At 35.6% G+C, this 22,521-nt stretch overlaps 1 protein-coding gene across 2 annotated transcripts; it reads right to left on the bottom strand.

Moving 5' to 3' along the window:
• Positions 1–10,951: 10,951 nt before the first annotated feature.
• LOC101245695 (probable myosin-binding protein 4) lies at positions 10,952–16,531 on the bottom strand. Of its 2 annotated transcripts, XR_002028611.3 has the most exons (5): positions 16,109–16,531; positions 14,640–15,947; positions 12,045–14,496; positions 11,190–11,352; positions 10,952–11,007 (listed from the first exon to the last, which is right to left on the bottom strand). XR_002028611.3 is itself a non-coding variant. In XM_004247297.5 (4 exons), exons 2-3 carry the CDS (start codon positions 15,799–15,801, stop codon positions 12,071–12,073), a joined length of 3,588 nt encoding a protein of 1,195 aa, XP_004247345.1. In that variant the 5' UTR covers positions 15,802–15,947; positions 16,109–16,531; the 3' UTR covers positions 10,952–11,352; positions 12,045–12,070. The 2 variants fall into 2 exon arrangements, 1 of the variants encoding a protein (XP_004247345.1); XM_004247297.5 differs by having other exon boundaries at positions 10,952–11,352.
• Positions 16,532–22,521: the final 5,990 nt, after the last annotated feature.

Genomic DNA, 22,521 nt, shown 5'->3' with positions numbered 1-22,521 from the left:
GTACCGATCAGGAACTATCTCGACGTTATATGCGAATCTGTCAATAAAATCCTTAGCCAGTGCACTCCAACTGGACCACTGTCGAGTTTTCTGTGACGTGAACCACTCCAGGGCTTCACCGCACAGGCTCCGGCTGAATAACCTCATCAGCAAGGCTTCATCTTTGCCAACTCCCACGAGTTGGTCACAGTACGCTCTGAGGTGTGCCATGGGGTTGCCCACCCCGCCGAAGGTATCAAACTTCGGGATCTTGAACCCTTCAGGTAGGTTCAAGTCTGGGTGGATGCAAAGTTCTGCGTAGCTTAACCCGGCGACGTCTGGAGTACATTGCAATTCCCTCATTGCCCTCTTGATCTCCTCCTTTATGTCTACCTTCGCTTCTTCCCTCGCCCTCCACTCTCTTTCTTGCTCTTCATAATGGTCCAACTCAGAGCCGTGCACCTCATGCTCGGCCAGGACAGGGACTTGGAAAGTGGTTCTTTTGGGGAGGGGTGGAGCTGTGGAAGGGCTTGGGACGTTCTGTGCTGTTTGATAGTTTTGCGGATAATTTTGGGGATTGGTATTTTGGTTTAAGTGGGGATGACATGCTTGGGTATTGAAGGCAGTTTGAGTTTGGTTTTGATTTTGTGGCGGTGGGGCAGTTTGAGTATTCTGAGGATTGGGTGGTATTTGAGGGTGGTTATTTGGAAGAGGTGAAGGAGTTTGGTAAGATGCAGAAGCGTATTGGGGGTTTTGGGTTGTTAGGTCTATCACAGACGGATTATGCACAGGTGTAGAAGGCTGGTTCTGAGTTGGATCTATGTTTGATGAAGGGAAGTAGACCGGAGGTCTTGCATCAGCAATATTAGTACCAAATCCAGGTGGAGGCGCATCCTGTCTCCGTTGCATTTCAACTTTCATTTCAGGAATGTGTTGCATCAGTTGCATGATCAATTCGTTCTGTTCCACTACGGCGGGCTGAGCCACCACAACGTCAGTAAGACGCACTTCGTCGTTGTTGTCTCCCATAACCATTTTTCCTTTGTCTGAATTTGGTCTAGGGAAGAAATCTGCGGGACCTTTTGATCTGGTGAAGTAGTGGTGATCTGCCAGCTTTATTGACACAGATCAGTATGAGGTACCTGAGAGGTAAAAACAACTCAAAGGCAAATTTGTTAGCGCATATTTGAGTACAAAATACATAATATCGCACAGCAAACAGATTAAACACACAAGTCGCTTTATTTGAGGATATCTTAACCCACGAATAAGGACGGAAATATATTTCGAACAAACAGGAATTTGTTTGTTTGGCGCTATATTGGGAAATCTGAATCACGTTGAGCTATGGTCTTCTTGCAGCTGCTTTGCGACGTCCGTTGATCTTATCTTCGTATCTCCGAAACATGGAGGAGAATGAAAATTTTTGGTGATAGGGGCCGGGCCGGGGAAGGCTGCCTACGTATCTCGCGAGGAGAATTTAGGCCCAACGTAGTTCGAATACAAGGGTGAAATCTTTTCATTCACTTTTTCATTGTGATTACAAGGGAATTGAAAAACAACATTGAATTTCCTAGAAGACAACACTTCGGCGATTTCTCGTCATGTAGCTGAGTCATTCTTTTCCTCTTAGACAGTCGGATATGGAGGCTTGTAGACGATTTCTTCTTCTTCATCCTCCTCAATCATTTCATGGTCAGGGCCACTGTTATCTACTCCCTGATCACGGGCGAGGTATTTTCCGCCCTTTGAGTTGCTATGGGTCGCCAATTCAAGCGCCACGCTTCTGGCCAACAACACAGCAGTCTCAATATCTACCTTCGCCTCTCTCGCCTTTCCTTCGTGTATCTCCAAACGAAGCAAGTTCAACATTTTCCTTAGGCTTTCGGTTTCCATCTCAACCTCCTTCTTTCTTCTCATCTGCGACGCCAGATCTTCATCCAAAGTCGTGACCGCAGCTTTGTAGATTGCCGTGGTCATTTCTACCTTGAGTCCTTCCTCTTTAAACTTCTGAATCTCTCGAGTGACTCGCTCGATCTTTCTTCGCAATTCCTCCTCAGTGAGCTCCGTCTGGACGTTCTTGACTTTGTCCATAACTGTGATTGAACTTTCCCGAGATGATAGAGCGGTATTTAGGATTTATGGTATGGATTTTGTGTGAGAAACTTGAGACTCGGGAATTTTGGTCGGACATTTGTAATGTTGGCTTCTGTATACTCTTTAGAATTTTGGCTAGGACTGAGTTTACGATATCCTCAATCAAAGCAACATAACACATAAACATTTCAACAAGTATATCGTGTCCTAAACATGCATGTGACCCTTTTGTGCCAAGGGTAGGCCTAGCAATCTGAAGGATGTATTGCGCCATTTAACAAGTAATTGTACCCCCAAAACAAATTTCACTAGATATCACAGCATTCATTACATGATTAAAATCAAACGGGATACATCTTAGGAAGGGGATGCAATGCAAATACATATATAAAATCAATCCCACGCAGAGGAGTTAAAGGGTTGATGATCCAGCTCCTCTTCTGGCATTCTCCACTTCTTCTCGGATAATGCACTTGCTGGTGAACACGTATGGCTCAGCGAACGCAGCTTTGGAAGATGTTGGTATGGCTCGTAAGGTGTTCATCTGCTCATCCAGAATAGTGTCCAAACGCATTAGACAAGTCCTTGTGTCAGCTAATTCTCGTGACATCACGGCCAAAACCCTCTGATTTTCCAATTCCCGAAGCTGGTACTCTCGCTCTTTTTGTTGAAATTCTTGCTCTTTCTTATGAAATTCTTGCTCCCTTCGGTCCCACTCTTGCTGAAAATGGTACGCGTGAATCTGAAGCCTTGTCTCCACGTCTTCAATTTTCCGACCCGTGCGTGGTGTAAGATCCACTACACCACGCAAATCATTATGCAACTATGTCTTGTATTCGTCAATATACCCAGTTTCATACCTATCTTCGGTAACCTCCCACTTCATGTTGACACGTCCGGCCCATTCCTGGAGGATAATTTTAGCGAAAGGTATTTTGTCCCTCTCGTTGTAATCGACAATGAAAGAGCTGGCATATCCTTGGGCGGGTATGATTTGGACTTTCCCAAATTGTCGCATTACTCGCGTCGGGTTGTAAGGATGCAATCCTCTGATGCCGGGAAGGACTAAAAATGGCAGTTTGGCCCCTTGGGCTGCTATCATCTGAGACTTGAAGCTCGGTAATACCCATTGTATGTCTCCTTCTTTCAAGTCATAAAACACCCTTGACCACGCATCCCTGGTGGTGTGAATTGCAAATTTGCGAATACTCAAATAGAACTCGTAATTATCAAGAGGACTTGTTTGACTCGGTTCGGCCAACTCTTGTGGCTGGGGGTTGTCTCTTTTACATAAATGTTCCGTCAACCACCATTGGAGTAAGATGTTGCAACCTTGGAAAAACGGGAAGCCATTCTTGCACAGACTCAAGGATCGGTAGATGTCGGCCAAGATGACTGGGGCCAAGCTACAGTATTTCTTTTCTTCAGATCTTCTACCGACTCCTCTGAACATGGCATTCACTACCATCACTACCCGGGTGTCGATTTCTCTTCCTTCGTCTTTAGGGAACACCATAGTTCCCAAGAGGCATGCAGAGAAAGCGATCGCTTGAGTTTGCCTCTAAGTACTGTGATCATGGAATTCGTCCGAGAATAGTCTGAAATAATTGTCGTGCCCCCATCTCTCGAAAAATCTCATTAGAGGAATGTCGTCGGTATCTAACCAATCTGCATTCACTAGGAATAACATATCTCTCAATTCGTTTTTGGTTGGCCTATCTGGTAGGAGAATGTGATGATCGGGACGCTTTTTCCTTTTGCCACACGTCCCAATCGAGTCAAGGCAGTCTTTGATCTCTTCTAGTGTGGGCGTTATTTCGACGTCTCCAAATTGAAAGACCATCTTCTTATCGTCCCAAAATTGGGTGATGACCTCGATAAACGTGGGCATACCTTGAAGTTCATTATCGAAGCTAGGTGACCCAAGTAAATTGAGATTTCTCTTTTCTAACACTCCTTAAGATTGCCCCACCATACTCGAAGAATGTCGGGCGACTGGGTGACCATTTTGAAGTGGAGGAATTGATTTGACATCTACAAAAACATACAACTAGTTAATTTTCAATCCCCCCGATACAACAACTAGTTAAACACGCAACACATCCTTCAAATTTAAACAACAAACATGAGCGTCCTATCGAGCCGTAGGCTCTTTGGACTCAAGGTGGACTTTTCTAATGGGCCCGACACTCCTTGGGTGTCGGGTCATCTTAGGCCAATGCGCTATTTTTGGGATTTGGTTTCGCTCTATCCTAGTTTGACTAAGAGTGAGTTGTATTTAGAGTGGAATGGGTAACCCAAGCGGACTACTTGGGCTGGGACAATTAACGATCGTCGACTATCAAGTAGTCAACTACACTCGTCAGGGTGCCCCGAGAAGATTTTTGGTTAACGAACGACTGCGAACCCGCATAATCGTCCTTTAATGGAAAAGTAAAAAGTGTCGTTTGACGAAAGTATGTATGTTATGCATGCAACAGTTAAAATCTGAATAATCTAAACACTTAAACAATAAATCTCAAATAATCAAACAACGTTAATCTTAAGGTTAGAATCCTCCAAATTCCCCAGCGGAGTCGCCATTTCTGTTTTATAAAAAAAATGATCTTTTCGAAAAGAGTTTGTTTTATTTTAAAAGTATTTTTGACTTTTAGGAGTCGCCACTTAATTTTTAAGAAAAATCAAGAAAACTTTTGTTTCTAAACAACTTAAACAGAAAAAATTGTTTTTGAAACATTTTTAAGTTTATCCATAATTTTTAATTAGACAAATCATAACTATTACGAACATCATTAATACAAACATTATCTTTATACACACGCAAACTACAAAACCGTTAAGTAAAGCTTTTTATACATTGTATGCTGAATTAGTTGACTTGGCGTGGGACATCATCTTTTCCTCTTCTTTTTGGATGTTTATTCTGTGTAAATTTATTTATTTTGGGGAAAATTCTCCATTTTTGTGTATTTGTTTATTTTTTAATTTATTATATATTAAATTTATCAACAATACTATAATTTATAATGATGATAATAATAATAACTTTAAATATCAAAAGAAATTAATCGACTTTTATTTAATCTACATAAATTGAGATAAAACCATTGACATATTGTTTTATCGAAAAAATGATCTTTTCGAAAAGAGTTTGTTTTATTTTAAAAGTATTTTTGACTTTTAGGAGTCGCCACTTAATTTTTAAGAAAAATCAAGAAAACTTTTGTTTCTAAACAACTTAAACAGAAAAAATTGTTTTTGAAACATTTTTTAAGGGTTCGGGATTCCTATTAGCGTCTTAGGAAGGTGTTTAAGGCACCTAAGACACTCCGTTAAACACGATTTTCCGACGACTAACTATTTGACTATTTAATTTTAACTTCCGTCATCTTTTGTCTTATAGAACTTTATTAGAAAATTACTTAGACGAATTTTCAAGCTTTGAAATATAGTTTATCTTGCAATTTGCAAATCTTTACGAGGCCTAGCTTTGTTAAGATTTCAGCTAGACAAACTTTACTAAATTTTGCAATTTTCATTGTTTTAAAAATTTAATTTGGTTTTAACCTTTGATAAAATAGGTAGGCATCCGATGGGGTTTGGAGTTTCTAACTCTAGACTAACGACATTCAAGCAAAAACACGTAAACAAAGAGTAAAGGAGAGAGAAAGAGAGAGGGAGAGATTTTGGGTCCAGGTTCGGATTCTGTTCGCCTGGACCGAATGCTGGACCCACCTGCCTTTGGGTTTTTGACCCATTCACCTGTCCTATCTACACATACACAACAAAATACAAAAAAAATAAAGCAACGAGGGCTTATGCCCATTACAAATACAAAATAACAAATAAAGATGAGGTCTTCTAGTCCGTCTTCTTCAAATTTCTTCAATCTTCACCGCTTTTGACGGGTTGACTCAAGACGAACCAAGATTCAAGGAAATGCGAGAAAGGAGTCCATCATGAACTCGGAGGGGGTTCACATGCACCCAAAGAAAAAAAAAAGGTGAGAAGCCATAACATCCAATAATAATATCTTCCAACTTACGGTAAACGAGGATTGGCCGAACAATAAGCAATAGATGCAAAAGAACACAACTCATCAACAAGCAAAAAGGGGGCGGCAGTGGCCGTGAGTTTGGCAAATGCAAATGGAGAAAGAAAAATCAAAAGCAAGTCATAGGCAAGTCACAGTAATCAAAATGCTTATCTACCAAAACCTCATTTCTAGTAAAAGAATATGCAAATTAAGGCTCATAAACCATAATCAAAGAGCGAATTCATATATCAAAATACAAGATAATCAACAAATCAGTGAAACCATACTTGACAACTGCAACATTGGATCACATTTAAGATCAAGTTAATTAATTTCTTAACATAGGTAACACGACACTCAAATAAGCCAAAAGTATATCTCTATACGATAATAATTTTAAAATTAAATGACCAAACTTGAACCTTTATCAAATCTCTAACTCTAACAGTAACCTACAGCCATAGATCCCACTAGAAACCTTTGTAATGAACGCGTTTACGGCAAGAACAAACCAGAAGAATAACATCACACTCCGACTAACAAAACAGGAGACATTTCATCAAACATTTCATAGATGAACTTAAAACAGAAGAAGCAGGGAAAGAAACAGAAATGGAATCGATGGATCACACTATCACTCAAAGCTTTGCATTCTGTTACATATATTGTTTAAGCTACCATTTACGTACAATCGAGCACCGCCCTTCGATGAACACCAATATTTAGACAAGTTCGATACATTCACATCAAGACAGCAATAGAAGGTCATCAAAATTTATACCACATGAACGAGGTAAGCGCAAGCTATGAACAAGCTTGATCTTAACACGACGTGGCCAAGTCCTAGCAAACAACACGGCGCTATACATACATGACAGATTCGTAAAAAAAAATAGAAAAAATGGACAGCATAAACCCGCGAACACAATAGTGTTGAGTTATGGCTCACGACACATCTCAAACTTGAGCCTAATCATCAGATATAGCCTCTTATAGTTACGGCAACACAGGTCACATACTTAACATTCAAATATTCGACAGATTTGACCAGCATAAACGAGGTACTCGCCGAGACGATTAACAGCCAACACCCAGAACACAAAACGACAAAAAAAAACACGTCGAAACAGAACAGCAAGACGAGAAAAAAAATATATATATATATGGAGGAGGGGGAGATTACCTCTTCGAAAGCAGCAAGACTGAGACGACGAGCAGCGAGCAACGAGACTCCGACCAATCCGAAACCACTCGAACACGAACGGAACTCAGGCTTCAGGCAGAGTATCACTCCGAAATTAGACTCCGGAATCGACTCGACAACAAACCCCAAACAAACGAGGCGAAACAAGAAGAGAAAATGGAGGTCAGGTGGGATTCAGTGTCGTCTGCAAATTTCTTAACTCACGAGTTTTCACTGCTCAAATTTTCAACCCTTAAAATCTCTCCAATACTCAAAACTCTAATGATTTCAACTCCGAAAATTCCAACGCTCAAAATTCTAACCCCTTTTCTTGAGAACGAAAGGGGTTTATATAGGGTTTTCGGAAGAGGGAAGGGCGGGAACGTGACTAGGCCTATTTTGAATTTGAAATCCCTTCCATTAATGGAGCAACACTTCTTTTTTGAAAAATTTTGCCCTTTGCGGAAATGGAAAAAGGGGAGGGGACAGCTAGGATCGCTCCAATCGTCCTTGAGGGGAGACGTGGATCGATCCTGCGCCCTCAAGGACGAAAACACGTCTGGCACAGACGAAAACACAGGTCTGCCATCCGCCGAAAGCGCTGTAAACGGTACGCTGGGTGAAGAAGGAGACGTTGGGGGAGGGGGAGGTCTCGTAGGTCTGCGTTTTCTGGAGTACTGTTTTTTTCTGCGTTTTTCTCTAGGTTTCCGGCATTTTCTGTGTTTTTTGGGAATTGTTGGGATGAAGGAAAGGGGAGGAAGAAAGAGGGGGAGATGGGTTGGGTCGGGGTTAAATGGGTTTGGGTATTTTAAAAGTTTTGGGCTGTTGAGTGTGGGTTGGGTTAAAGAAAATAAATGGAAAAGGGTGTTGGCTGCTGAAGAGGATTAGATTGGGTTGAGAGGGAATTTGTTCTTGAGGGATTGGGCCTGGGGGTCGGCTTCATGTTGGGTTTTGGGTGAAGTGGGCTTACGAGTTGGACTTAAGAAATTGGGTTGGTAAGGGAATTAATTGGGTTGAGGACAAAACTGAGAAAGGCCCAAGATTGGTTCCTTAAAAGAGAAGAATTAAAAGGAATAGTGGTCCATCGATTTAAAGTAAAATGAATTCGGTATAAATTTATTAACGAGCTTATTTAAAGTAAACTAGTTTGATAGAATACTTTCTAAACTTAAGATATACATATGTACATAACATATACATATACATATATATATATATATATATATTAATCATAAAATATACAAACTATATATACAATTACGTAATATATATATACTTATCTAACGTTATGATAAGTAGCATAAGATCCGTATATTATATATATTTTTTACTTATATATATATATATACATATATATATATGTATACACACACATATATATATATATACTTTCTTTTTTTTTTAAATGTTCGCAAGATTTATAAAACTAATCAACTTAAATAATTTGAAAAACTCACAAAGCTCGATAATTAATTTATACCGCGCCGGTCAAAAATTGGGTGTCAACACATATGTGACGTAAATATCATGTTATATTTAGAATGACAACGTGTTCATTAATAGCTACAATTTATATTTCAAGTTGTCATCAATTATTTCATATGTTATAGTGAGTATTGCATGTGCTAAGGGCCCAATATCCGTTACATAATGCCAAATATGGACATTCAATAATATCACTTCTTAACTTATTAAACAAGATAGAAAATTTTATTTTTAAATTAAATAAGATAAATGTTTTAAATTTAAGATTACATGGCATGTTTACATATTTAAAAATATTTAAGCTAAATAAGATTTAAAAAAAATTAATTTTTAAGAATGAACAATTAAAACTTATAAAGAAAATGTAAAAAAAAAACTAAATAAGGTAAAGGGTATTTTAATAAATAAATAACTTCTTTTTAGAATTTATAGAATGAATATAAATTTAAATGTGACATACTAAATGAGCAATAAAAATTAATCTCAATATAACTTATTTCAATATAATTTATCTGATCTAAGTGTGCGTGTATACTTACATTTGGTCCATTCAGTATTAAGATGTGTTTTATAAATTAATATATAATAATTTAGCTATGATTATCACAATTCCAATAAAATAATCCGTGAAAATCTAAAAAAAAAAAACAAATATTTATATTTTTTATAATTCAAAATCCTATATCCTAAACCTTCGTACAAAATGAGATATTAAAACATATATCAAAGATGACAATTATCAAATCCCCAAGTCCATTTCTAGAAATAATGAATTTTCAATAAATGGTAGTTGCACCTAAAAATTTCGAGACCGACTTCTCATATTGAACTAAAGGAATTAAATAAAATTATCCTACTTAAATATTACGAGATTTAATATATGCATATCAAAAATAATATTTAACCTTTATACGTCTTATAATTAGCTATATATATACATATATTATATAGTATAATTTTTCAATAACTTTATTCAACTGATCACCTTTTATAAAATCAAATATTATCTTTAAAATCAGTGGACATGACGATAAGACAGACACCTTATAGTAACTTACTAATTAGTAGAAATCTAGAAAGTCAACATTAGATAGTTATCTATAAACTCTATCCTAGATAAAAAAAATTCAAGAGGAAAATACAGTTAATTAATCAAGATTAGGTAGGCAATTACGCAGGTCATTAAACCTTGGAACTTTTTGTTTAAATAGAATTCAAAGTTTTGATGACTTAAAACACCAATTTTATTTTTATATTTATAATCAGTTGTATATACTTAGAGTAAGAAGAAAATGCAATGGATTAGTATCATGATGACATGGGGAATTACTTTATGTTTGTGACTTTTTTGGCCATTTAACCAATTGCCAAAAACCTTGATGGAAGCAATTGCAAGTTGATCTTCAATATACACAAGTGATGTTGAAGCAGAAATTTGAATAATGAGTAATATAAAAGAAGAAATTTGGATTGAGTGCTGGAGTTCCGTTAACAGGATGAAGTCAGGATTTGAAATTTATTGATTAAAAAATTCTCACTTTTTAATATAACAATCAAAATTTTTCTTTGTTACAATGGTATTTCACTAGAACAACTTGATTTTCTTCGAGATCAATTTGTCATATTATATTTTACTTTCTATATAAAAGTAATTTATCTATAACAAAAAATGACATTCATTACCCTTTTGAAAACATACATGATGCCTTGATCAACGTGCGCACATCGCGACTATTTTAGTAAAAGTATGTTACCTTTCACCGAAATAGATTGTTAGATACCAATAACTGTATGCACTAAGACATAGATTAGACTGATGAATAGTCAAGTTTTTCACCAGCTAGTAGCCAGAATGTATCACATTGGCCTAGTATACAACAGTTTCTTTAGCTAAAATTGATACAATAACGCCAATATTTTCCGTAAGTGTAAGATTATATTCCTCCCACCCTAGTTGTATTATGGAGAATCATAATATTAAACCTTGGCTAACAGCTAAGTTGTACAGACTCTTCACTTTCAATGTCTCACTTGTGTTGGATTCTCCAAAAATACACTCCTTTCGGAGAATCCGACACGCAGTCGTTGATATTTTTGAAGAGTCTCAATGAACAGCATAGGCTAAAAGAGGCAAAAGCAAAGGAAAGAAGCAACAGAAAGGCAGTCAGCAGTAGAAGCAAATTTTGAAGTCCTTTGAAGAACCTATCTGCATTTACAGTTGTGAAACCTGGCAAACAAAGCCCAACCTTGAAAAAGATATACACACATTACACCAAAATCTCGCACCACACGATCACATTAACGACTAACAAAATTGTGAAAAAAGGACCCAAAACCAGGAAAACGAAACAAAAACAAAAGGATGATCTGTAGCTTTTCAACAGAACCAATTTAAGGGGACAAGAAGACCTGAAAAGCAGTACTTCAGACCAATTGTCGATCATCAAAACTATTTCTTTGGCGTCATGAGCTTCTCCTTTCCAACTATAAGCTGTAAATAATGATGCAGCTGGGCTTCTCGCTACAGCTTCTGTTCTGGAATGCATCTCTTTGAAAGTCTCAGCCGGAACATCTTCCCACAAAGGAGGTAAAAAAATTAATCAAAGTAGAATACAGATCCATAGATAATGAGGGCATAAACATAAAAAAACAACATCTTCAAGTGCAATAGGATGTAAAGTCCGAGGGCCATTTACAATCGAAGCATCTATCTTAGCTCCTCATGTTTATCCAGCTATTGAACTATATTGAAAGTAAACATAGTAAGATGGCTTCAATCCAACTACAGGCTTCAATTTAGAAATACAACTACGTGCAACATCATGATTTGTCTACACCTAGTCTCTAATAGTCAAAAATATTTTTCCAAAAGTTCCGTAAAGCATATAGCAGATAAAAATGGTCAAGGAGCAAGAAATAGATATTATTATCGGTCCCATATGAGTACCAGTTGACATATTTGTCCCCTATCACCCGACCCCTGAAAAAAAAGAACAAAAAAGGAACTGCTTTCCTTCCTTGTTATCTAAGCAATATTGTTCAGCCTACTCTGCATTACTATGAGTTTTTTGAGTAACAAATATAGTATTTGATTTCAAGCTTAATGAGTCTTACAATCTTATAAGAATCTCGCTTGTCATTAATGAAAATATTATTACTAATTCCTTATCCCTCAGCATAATATTTGATAATAAATGTAGAAAAGAATGTTTGCACATCAAGATCAGGATTACTAGAATGTTGGTCATTTAAATAAAAGCTTACCTTGTCATTTCAAAGTTTAGAGATAGTCATCTCTTGTCAAACTCAACTTTCCGTATCTCTTGCAGCTGATGAGTTATTTCCTGAATAAGCTGTATCCCTTCATGTCCATTCTGGAGCGAGTTAAAGGCATGCATGAGGAATTTATAGTCATCCTCAAGTGCTTGTAACCTCCCACTAAGCTCTGATATTTCATTTCCTATAGAAGCCCCATCAACTTCACCTCCAAGAGAGGAAAGCTTACTATTATTATTGTCTACATGGTTTTTCTTTTCACTAACAAAAGCATTTTCCACGTCTAAAGCAGCAGGCTTGTCAATGGGACCGCCATTTGATTTAGAAAAATCATTGCGCGTTGATGAAGAAATCTCCTCCTCCTGTTGGGAATAAATACTTCCCGCATCATTACTTTGTTTCTTAACTTGATTATCAACATCTTTCTTTATCCTTTCTGAACATCCGTTACAAGGAACATTATCTGAGGCCTTTCTGCCAGAAATTTGAGAAAGTTTTTTCTCCAAGTTCTCCAGATGTTTTGAAATACTTAGCTTTTCATCCTCAAAGTTACATATTGAATCATTAAACTGTCTAGGTTTATCACAGATTTTGGATACTTTAATAGTTTTCGAATCTGAACTGCCATTGAGCTTGTTTTCGACATGTTCTTTACTATGATTCTCATTTATTACATTTTCTTCTTTCAGGTTTTTGTTTTCCTTTTGTGGATCTTCTGCTGATAACTCATCTGGAATATTATTTCTATATTCTAATAACTCTTCTTCCATATCTTGCAACTCTTTCTCCCTTTCAGCAAGTTGATCATTAGCCCTTTCTAGTGCCTCCATATCATACTCGGCTTGCTCTTCCATCATTCTTAAATACTGCAAGGCCTCCATATGAAGTGACGCCTTCTCCTCTTGCAACCTAGTGATCATGGCCATTGCCTGATTAGTGGCAATGGCTGATGCACTCCTTTCTTCCTCCAGTTCCTTGTATAGAGAATTTATGTATCTCTGATCATGTTCAATCTGTCGTTTCAACCTATCAACAATACTCTCGTCCTCAATATCACTGACGCTGAATCCATCTGCTGATTCATTACCAGAATCATCTCTCCCCTTGATGGTAGATGTTTGAACCACATGTACCCCGTCAGAGCTAGAAGCATCACTTCTTTGCTGGTCATCACCATGATCATGATTCCTCAGACTTGCAGTTTGCGATTCATCCATCACAGAAGCAGAAAGTTGAGGAAGTGACTTCATACCTTCTCCAGCATTTACAGAAGCACTAATTGCACTTGGTTCTCCAAGCCTATCATGATTCCTAAGACTTGTAGTTTGCGATTCATCCGTCACAGAAGTAGAGCGTTGTGGAAGCGACTTCATACCTTCTCCAGCATTTGCAGAATCACTAATTACTTTTGCTTCTCCAAGCTTATCATGATTCCCAAGACATGTAGTTTGCGATTCATCCGTCACAGAAGTAGAACGTTGTGTAAGCGACTTCATACCTTCTCCAGCATTTGCAGAATCACTAATTGCCTTTGCTTCTCCAAGCTTATCATGATTCCTAAGACTTGTAGTTTGCGATTCATCCGTCACAGAAGTAGAAAGTTGTGGAAGCGACTTCATACCTTCTCCAGCATTTGCAGAATCACTAATTGCTTTTGCTTCTCCAAGCTTATCATGATTCCTAATATTTGTAGTTTGCGATTCATCCGTCACAGAAGTAGAAAGTTGTGGAAGCGACTTCATACCTTCTCCAGCATTTGCAGAATCACTAATTGCTTTTTCTTCTCCAAGCTTATCATGATTCCTAAGACTTGTAGTTTGCGATTCATCCGTCACAGAAGTAGAAAGCTGTGGAAGCGACTTCATACCTTCTCCAGCATTTGCAGAATCACTAATAGCTTTTGCTTCTCCAAGCCTATCATGATTCCTAAGACTTGTAGTTTGTGATTCATCCGTCACAGAAGTAGAAAGTTGAGGAAGCGACTTCATACCTTCTCCAGCATTTGCAGAATCACTAGTTGCTTTTGGTTCTTCAAGCCTATCATGATTCTGAAGACTTGGAGTTTGTGATTCATCCATCACAGAAGTAGAAAGTTGTGGAAGCGACTTCATAGCTTCTCCAGCATTTACAGAATCACTAATTTCACTTGGTTCTCCAAGCCTATCATGATTCCTAAGACTTGTAGTTTTCGATTTATCCGTCACAGCAGTAGAAAGTTGTGGAATCGACTTCATACCCTCTCCAGCATTTGCAGAATCAGTAATTGCACTTGGTTCTTCGAGCCTATCTGATACTTTTATCCCTCCATTACTCACAACAGATAGATCAGCTTGATTTTTTTGGTTTGATATAGGTGGAGCACCTTCATCTAAATGAACTGGAGCTTTTGCATTATTCTTCTCAGTTAAGTTGCTTCCTTCATCATTGGCTTCCGTCAAATCTACAAAATCATTTTATAAAGACAAAGCAAATGAAAAAAGGGAATTCAACTGCTTTTCTTGGAATAACTCAGGAAAATATAATTTGCATATACAGAACAAACAAGTGTATAAGACCATCAGTCAAAGAAAAAGATCAGCTTACCTGTCTGATGGATATTAATAGTGGATAAAGAAGGTGTCTTGGTCACTGATATGAGCTCCGAAAGCGCAGAGAGGTCTGAGATACGAGGGAGAAAAACATTGGACGTTAAACTCTCTCGTGACATGTGATGATCTTCTAAAGGGTTGGATGCATGGGCAACATTATATGATGAAATAAATTCTGGCAATACAGAAGCACCGGTCTTAGGAGAAAGACTTTCCCAGTCAAGTTCTGCTAAGCCATGCCCTACAAAATCATCAGATGCCTGAAAACTCACAGTTTTGCCCGAGTTGACAGTCAGCTGTCTTGGTTGATCCAGATGATAAGGCTTGGATTCAGAAGATTGGCGAGGCTGATCAGTTTCTAATTTCTGCGTTATACCTTTGTCATGTGGAACATTATCTTCCGATCTAGAATCATTTTTACCACGAGTAGCTGAACATCCATCCTCATCATCAGACATCTGGATTTCTGACTCAGAATCTGAAGTAATCTTCAACTCTGTATATCCTACATGTGATAAAGGGTCAAGGGCAGAAGCCCTTGTCCTAGGTGACTCTGGCCCAGAAATTTTATCCCTGATCTTCTTAAAGCTATCACGTCGACTGAAACGGCTACGACCTGGTGCGCGTGGTAGAGGAGGTTTGACATTAGCCTTAGAAGCTCCAAAACCAACTGAAGTTAGCTGTAGCAATCTTTGAGCACTTGATCGAGCCCTCCACGTCTTCTGACAACAAGAACAGTTCCATGGGCCAGGAGAAGTAGGTATAAAACTCTTATTCCCCAATTTATCAATCATCAAGTTATCTGACTCTTTAATAAGTATGTTCTCAGTAGCAAACGATACAAGACATTCTTCACACATAGCACGAACATCAGCAAGATTACCATGAATATGACAAAACACTTGAAATGATACATCCTCTTTATGGTTTCTACAAAGATGACTCCCATAACATCCACTTTTCTTATCACCAAGTATATGATTAAACCTCGAACACAACATACACGGTGTTTGCAACTCATAGTAACTCGCAAATTTAGCAATGAATTGCGCCAATGCAGCATCTATAAACAACATAAACATCAAAAACCATTCACATACCGCATAAGACAAGACTGTCATAAATCCCCCCGGAGATGAAATCCCTCCGGCAGCCATTGCCCCACACAATAAAATTTCAGTCTCCCCAAATCACATTACGTTTCCAGTTAACCAAACTTGTCAATCAATCACCAAAACAACAAGCAATTGCAACTAATTGGGATCGAATCTTCTAATCAATATCAACAATTTAACAATACACCCTGCAAACCCAAAATAAACCATAAAACAAAATCAATAATACCCCACAAATGTAAAAAAAAACAAATAAAAAAATCGACCCCATGAAAGAACAAACGAAAACATAAAACCCCATAAAATCAAAATTGACATTAATCTCAACAATGAAATTTCAAGATCATACCTTTTGATGAAATCGAAAGATGCAATTTTTTCAAGATTAATACATAAAAATCACCACCATCATCGTCGTTATTATTAATTATTCGGAAAATAAAAACTTTACAAAGAATTCCTTTTGGTTCCAAAGGATGACTGACCGTTGGAACCAACAGAAATTCAGATTCCTACTTGTCTGCATAAAACAAGACACAATGCTTCGATGACTTCTCTATCCATGAAATTATGCAATTCTTTTTCTTTAAAATAAATAATAATTTTTAAAAAAAAAAAAACTCACAAAACTCACAACTTCTAATTATTTTATTTTCCTGTTTAATTAATTTTAGTCCATTTGTTTTCTTTTTCCCTTTTGTGGTTTGCAATAAAGCTGTCTTGACTAATATTTTCTATAATTTTAAAAGATTAATATTGATGACGACTAATCTAATTGATTTTTTTAATTATTGGTGTATTACTTGTAACATTTATACCTTCAACAACTCAGTGAAGAGACAATAATGTAGTAACAAAGATAATCACATGGTCTTTTAATTTTGGTAGGTTTAAAATAGTTTTTCAATGTATTTATGTAAGTTTAAATTTTTAAGTTCTCAAAAATACTTGGTATTTTTTTATATTCACAAAATATTTAATAACCTATTACGATTGGATTAGTCGGAATTATAAAAATATTTTAATCAAAAACATTAGAAAAGTCTAGTAAAATATTAAAAATTGTATTAAATACCATTATTGAATAAAAATTGTGGCTGAAACTGCATATTTTCACTTTTTGATCGGAGTTCTAATCAATTTTTTTTTTCTGAATATAGACGATAAAAGTTTGTAAAATATTTGGCTATGATTAAACGTTTCACTTTTACCTAATTTAAAGAAATAAAAGTTGCTCTTCAAAAAAATAAAACTAAAAAAGAGATATATATTGAATTTTTTTTTTATTTAAATTAAATTATAAATAAGATGCATTAAAATGAAGATTGTATCGAATACTTGCACTTGATCACGTTGGAGGTACACTTTGGACATCTCCTTGGAGTACAATTATTAAACTGTGTACTAAATGCCGCTGGTTTTCGATACGTGCAAGCATTTTGCATTTTCAAGCATTTCGTTGAAGAATATATATATAAAATAATGAGTTGATTTGATTACTTCATCTCTAGGTTCGACATGTTTTTTTTTATTTTTCATTGTGGTATTTAATATTTATATTGAAATCTAATTAAAATTAAATTTTGTATTACGTAAAATATATATAAAAGGAAATTAAATTTTAAATAACTTTTTTTTATATTCAAAACTCAAACTCAAAATCTCAAAATAAAGATGAAGGGATCACAGTTAGAGCGAAGATTAGGCATGTTAGTGGTGAATAGACAGCTAATAATACAAGGAAAACTCACAGCACATACAATTCAAAAAAAAAAACTAATAATTCAGGGAATATCCTTCATCGAAAAATTATATCATATATACAAGTAAAATAATATAGAAAGTGATTAAATAACGTATTTTGGATACCCTTAGCATAACAAGGTGTTGTTGTCTAGTGATTTAAGGTGCCTTTAAAGAGCCAAACCTTTAAGCGTTTGTGAGTTTAAATCTCGCTAGCAACAATTTCAAGCCTCTTTTTTCATGTATATTTAAAATTTATAGTGCACTCATTCAATTTTTTCATGTATATTACATTTTTTAGTTTTTTTAATGTATATTACGTAGTTAAATTTTAAAATTAGTACATTCATTCATCCAAAAAAAAATGTGCTCGTTTATGATTCTTAAACATCCTCGTGAAACTTTGGAGTACTCCGCTGATGTTATGTAAGGACTCATTTGAAGGAAAATGCTCCTTATCAAAAAAATTCATACTTAAATTCAAACCCAATTTCTAATTAAAGAAAAAATAACCTTATCTTGTATTACAATTTGCACTATATTAGTTAGTTAATCCATATAATTTGTTCTCCTGGTAATATCTATATAGAACAAATACATTTCTGAAAGATACATCCCTTTTTTAAGTATTGCTTCACATTATGCATCCCAGTATTTACTATTAGACATGAAATATTTAGTTCATGAACTATGAACTAAGTACTAATACAGATTTTAAAAAGACTTATTTGGGGAACGGAGAATTTTAAGTATTATATCTCATTTTAACTCACATCAAATAGTGTATAACATATTGATCATTCTCAAATAATTAACTTAAGGAGTTGCTATCTAATTATTTTAAAGGGAAATTAGGATACCTAAATTATAAACTAAGTAGTACTAAAATTAAACTTGAATTGATGGCGAATTTACTTAAAAGTAATTCTAGGTAAGAGTTCTAATTATCCTAAAGGGAAGGAATTAAATACCATTTCAGATTCGTTAAAAAAATATCATCGATCAAACTTAAGTTAATTTATCAAAAATTAAAAAATTAAATATATTTTTAAAAAATCAGGTAGCTAATTAAGAAAATATTTTTAAACTTGAAAAATTAATGAATAAACATAAGCTTATATTAGTCAATGGTATTTATTAGATATAAATGTATTTATAAATCTTGATGTTGAAAGAAAAGTAATAAACTAAATTTATAAAAAAAAAAAACATGTGCCAAATACTCAAAATTTCGAGAACTGACTTTAATTTAAATTCTTCATATTTTTAACTCTTACTTAGAGGTGGCAAATGGTTGGATCAGATCAAATTTGAATGGATTGAATATGGATTGAGCAAAAATGGTTTGAATTACAATTCATCCAAATAGAATATAAAAAATATGAATTTGGTCAAATATGATTTGAGTAAAATGATTTCAACCCATTTTTCAAAATCTGTTTTTTTTTTTAAAAAGAAATTACCCCCTCCCCAGGCACCCCACTAGGTGGTCTTGTCCATTGTCACTGTCTTGTTTGTCCATTAGCCAGGCAGACTAGGTTGCCTTTTCCTATTACTTATTCAAAAATTACATCTGTGTTTGGTCTTGTTCATGCTGACATTTGGGGAGCATACATAGTTTCTACATATAATGAATTCAAGTATACACCCTTATTGATGATTTTTCAAGAACGACTTGGACTTTTTTACTAAGGCTTTAAAATGATGTGTTTGTGGTACTTAAATATTTCATTTCATCTTGTTGAAAATCAATTTTCTACCACAGTCAAAATTTTGAGATTAGATAATGGTATTGAGTTTTTTTTACACTTTGTTCATTAATTTCTATAAATCTAAGAGGATTATTCACCAAAGTAGTTGTGTTCCTACACCACATAACAAAATGGAATTGTGGAGAGGAAATAGACATCTCCCAAAAGTAGCAAGGGCTATTAGGTTTCAGGCTAGTATACCTATCAAGTTTTGGAGTGATTGTGTACTGACAACTACTTATATTATCAACAGGCTTTACTAACACTGTTCTACATGGGATTTCCCCTTATGAGATTTTCATGCTACACCACATATTTTGTCTCATTTAAGAATCATTTGTTGTCTTTGTTATGCTTTTGTTCCTGTTTTTCATGACAATTTTTTTCCAAAGTTGTTCCAGGAGTTTTCATGAGGTACTCTGTAGCTCAGAAAGGTTGTAGGGTATATGCTATTGCTGCATAAAGATTTATGATCAGTAGAGATGTTACATTTCATAAGAATATATTTTCTTTTTCTTATCCAAAATCATAGTTTCTTCCTGTCTGTAAATCTAAAGTCTCTTTTACTCCTACTGCACCAGATTCTCCACATATTCCTTCACTCCATTTTTCTAATGAACATCTTGATTGTACACCAAACTCTACAGATCCTCCCTGATCACCTGTTATTTCTTCTCATGATAGTACACCTCATGTTCCTTTAAGAAAGTCCAATAGACCTGCTAAGCCTCCTATATAGCTCACTGATTATGACCATCCTTCTTTGCCCTTTACTAGTTCTTCTGCTTCTGCTGGTTCTTATTCTCTTTATCTTATTCAATCACACCTCTCATATTCTCATCTTTCTTGTCCATTCCTTGCCTTCCTTGTCTTTTTTTCTTCATAGCCCACTTCTTATGCCCAAGCTATTAAGGATCCCAGATGGATTCAAGCTATGAAGCTTGAGCTTGAGGCCGAGATCATAATCATACTTGGGAGGTGGTAGATTTGTCATCTGGGAAGGTTCCTATTGGTTTTAAATATGTTTTTAAGGTAAAGTATCATGCTGATGAGACTGTAGAGAGATTTAAAGTTAGGTAGGTCGCTAAAGGGTATACTCAGCAGGAAGGTATTGACTCTCATGATACTTTTTCTCAAATAGCAAAAATGACCACACCTAGGACTGTGATTGCCTTGGTTTCTCTTAGACATTGACTTATCTTCCAAATTGATGTCCACAATGCCTTCCTTAATGGTGATTTTTCTGAAGAGGTTTACATGTCTTTGCCACATGGTTTTAGTATCCAAGGGGAGTCCAAGGTATGAAGGCTACTTAAATTTCTATATGATTTAAAACAAGTTTCTAGACATGGAATATGAAGTTAACGCAAGCTCTAACAAGTTCTGGATTCACACAGAGCAAGCATGATTATTCTTTATTCACAAAAATAACTAATAACAAGCAAGTTTTGATTCTTGTTTAGGTAAATCTGACTTGTAGGAAAACAATAGAGAAAAACCTGATTTGCATAAAAACTTCAAGATGAAGGATCTAGGAGAATTGAGATATTTTTTGGCGAATGATTCAGGAGATCTTATACTTAGCTCAAATAGTCATTTGAACCCTTTTAGTCACGATATTGCCAACTGAACAGTTAAACTCAATGAAAAACAATCTTTTAAACCCTTTTGACTTCACATGCATTTCAAACACACAATGAAATTGACATGTCATGATCCACATCAGACTTTTAGTGACACGTCACTTATTTTACTTTATTTAAGAATTTTTTTTTCTTTTCACTTATTTTTTACTTATTTAAAATTTTCATTATATTTCTTTATCACTCCATTTCTTCCTCACACTAAATTTATCATTAACCATCTCCCTCCATTTCTTTTCACCAAAGGCACCATTGTCATTTTACATCCTTATTTCTTACTAGTTCTTACTACCTTAAATAACTAAAAAATATCATTTTTCTCCGAGTTTTCATCCTTCATAATTTTTCGTTTTTTACCAAGGTCTTCATCCAACTTGGACCATTGGAATCTGTTTCCTCCATTAACGCTAATGAACCACACAAAAATATCTTAATATGTTCTATTATATAAATAGTTCCACTTAATTTACAAAAAAACATATTATAATTATACTTTACTCTTCAAAATAATCAGATCTCTATCACCTAGCCGCCTGTAAATTACCCCTCCCTATTCCCCAATAGCTTCTCTTTCTATATTTTATCTCACAAAGACTGAAGCAATTATTTCTAGAAAAGGATTTCTGAAATACTTTTTGCAAACATATAAAAGATAATAAAAATGGGGAAAGGCAGCAAGAAAGAAAAACGGGGACTAGGTGAGGGGAAGAATGACAATGATGTTGGGTAGAAAAGAAAAGAAAATGGGGAGAAAAAGATTTGTCTTTTTATTCAATTTTTCTTTTCTTTTAATTAATTTTTAGTCTCAATTTTTTTTGTTTACGGTCCCTTAACGCGTGAGATTACACATTTGTTCCACCTCAACTATTAAGTTGTCACATAGGATCGGTCAACGGTTAGAGAGGTTTAAAATATTGTATTTCATTGAGTTTAAGTGTTCAATTGGCAAAGTCATGAGTAGAAGGGACTAGTTGACAATCCGAGCCAAGTATATGGGTCTCCCAGGTGATTCCGCTTTTGGTAATTGAACTTGCCAGATCAAGTGAGGAAATTCTCTTGTCACAAAGAAAGTATGCTCTAGAAAGGATCTTAGAGACTGGTTTGAATGATTCAAAACCTCAGTGGACACCAATGGAGCAAAATCTAAAACTAATCAATAGCGAATATGAACAAAAGCTCTATATAAAATTTGAGGATGTTCCTTTGGAAGGCAGGAGCATCTACCAGAGATTAGTGGGTAAACTCTTGTATCTTACTATCACAAGACCTGATACATCATATGTTGTTCAGTCCTTAAGTCAGTTTATGCATGCCCCAAAAAGATCTCATTATGAGGCTTCTTTACATGTGGTGAAGTATATCAAGAGTCAGCCTGGACATGGTCTCTTAATGTCTAGTAAATGGGATGAGAAACAAAGCATATTGTAACTCTGATTGGGCCTCATGCCTTTTGTCTAGAAGGTCTATCTCTGGTTTTTGTATCAAATTTGGAACATCCCTCATCTCTTGGACGGATAAGAAACAAAACACTATCTCTAGAAGTTCTGAGGCAGAATACAAGTGCATGACTCAAACTGAATTGTCTTGGTTAAAAGGTTTGTTGAAAGAGTTGCAGGTGGAGGGAG

This window comes from Solanum lycopersicum, chromosome 9 (assembly GCF_036512215.1).
Source record: "Solanum lycopersicum chromosome 9, SLM_r2.1".
NCBI classification, from domain to species: Eukaryota; Viridiplantae; Streptophyta; class Magnoliopsida; order Solanales; family Solanaceae; genus Solanum; species Solanum lycopersicum.
This window is presented reverse-complemented; position numbering and strand designations above follow the sequence as displayed.

What these genes read in the sequence shown, in the direction of transcription:
- LOC101245695 (XM_004247297.5), bottom strand. Translation starts at nt 15,801, where the DNA reads ATGGCTGCCGGAGGGATTTCATCTCCGGGGGGATTTATGACAGTCTTG. An exon ending in TATTAATATCCATCAGACAG is followed by an intron (nt 14,497 to 14,639) that starts GTAAGCTGATCT and finishes ATGATTTTGTAG; the next exon opens with ATTTGACGGAAGCCAATGAT.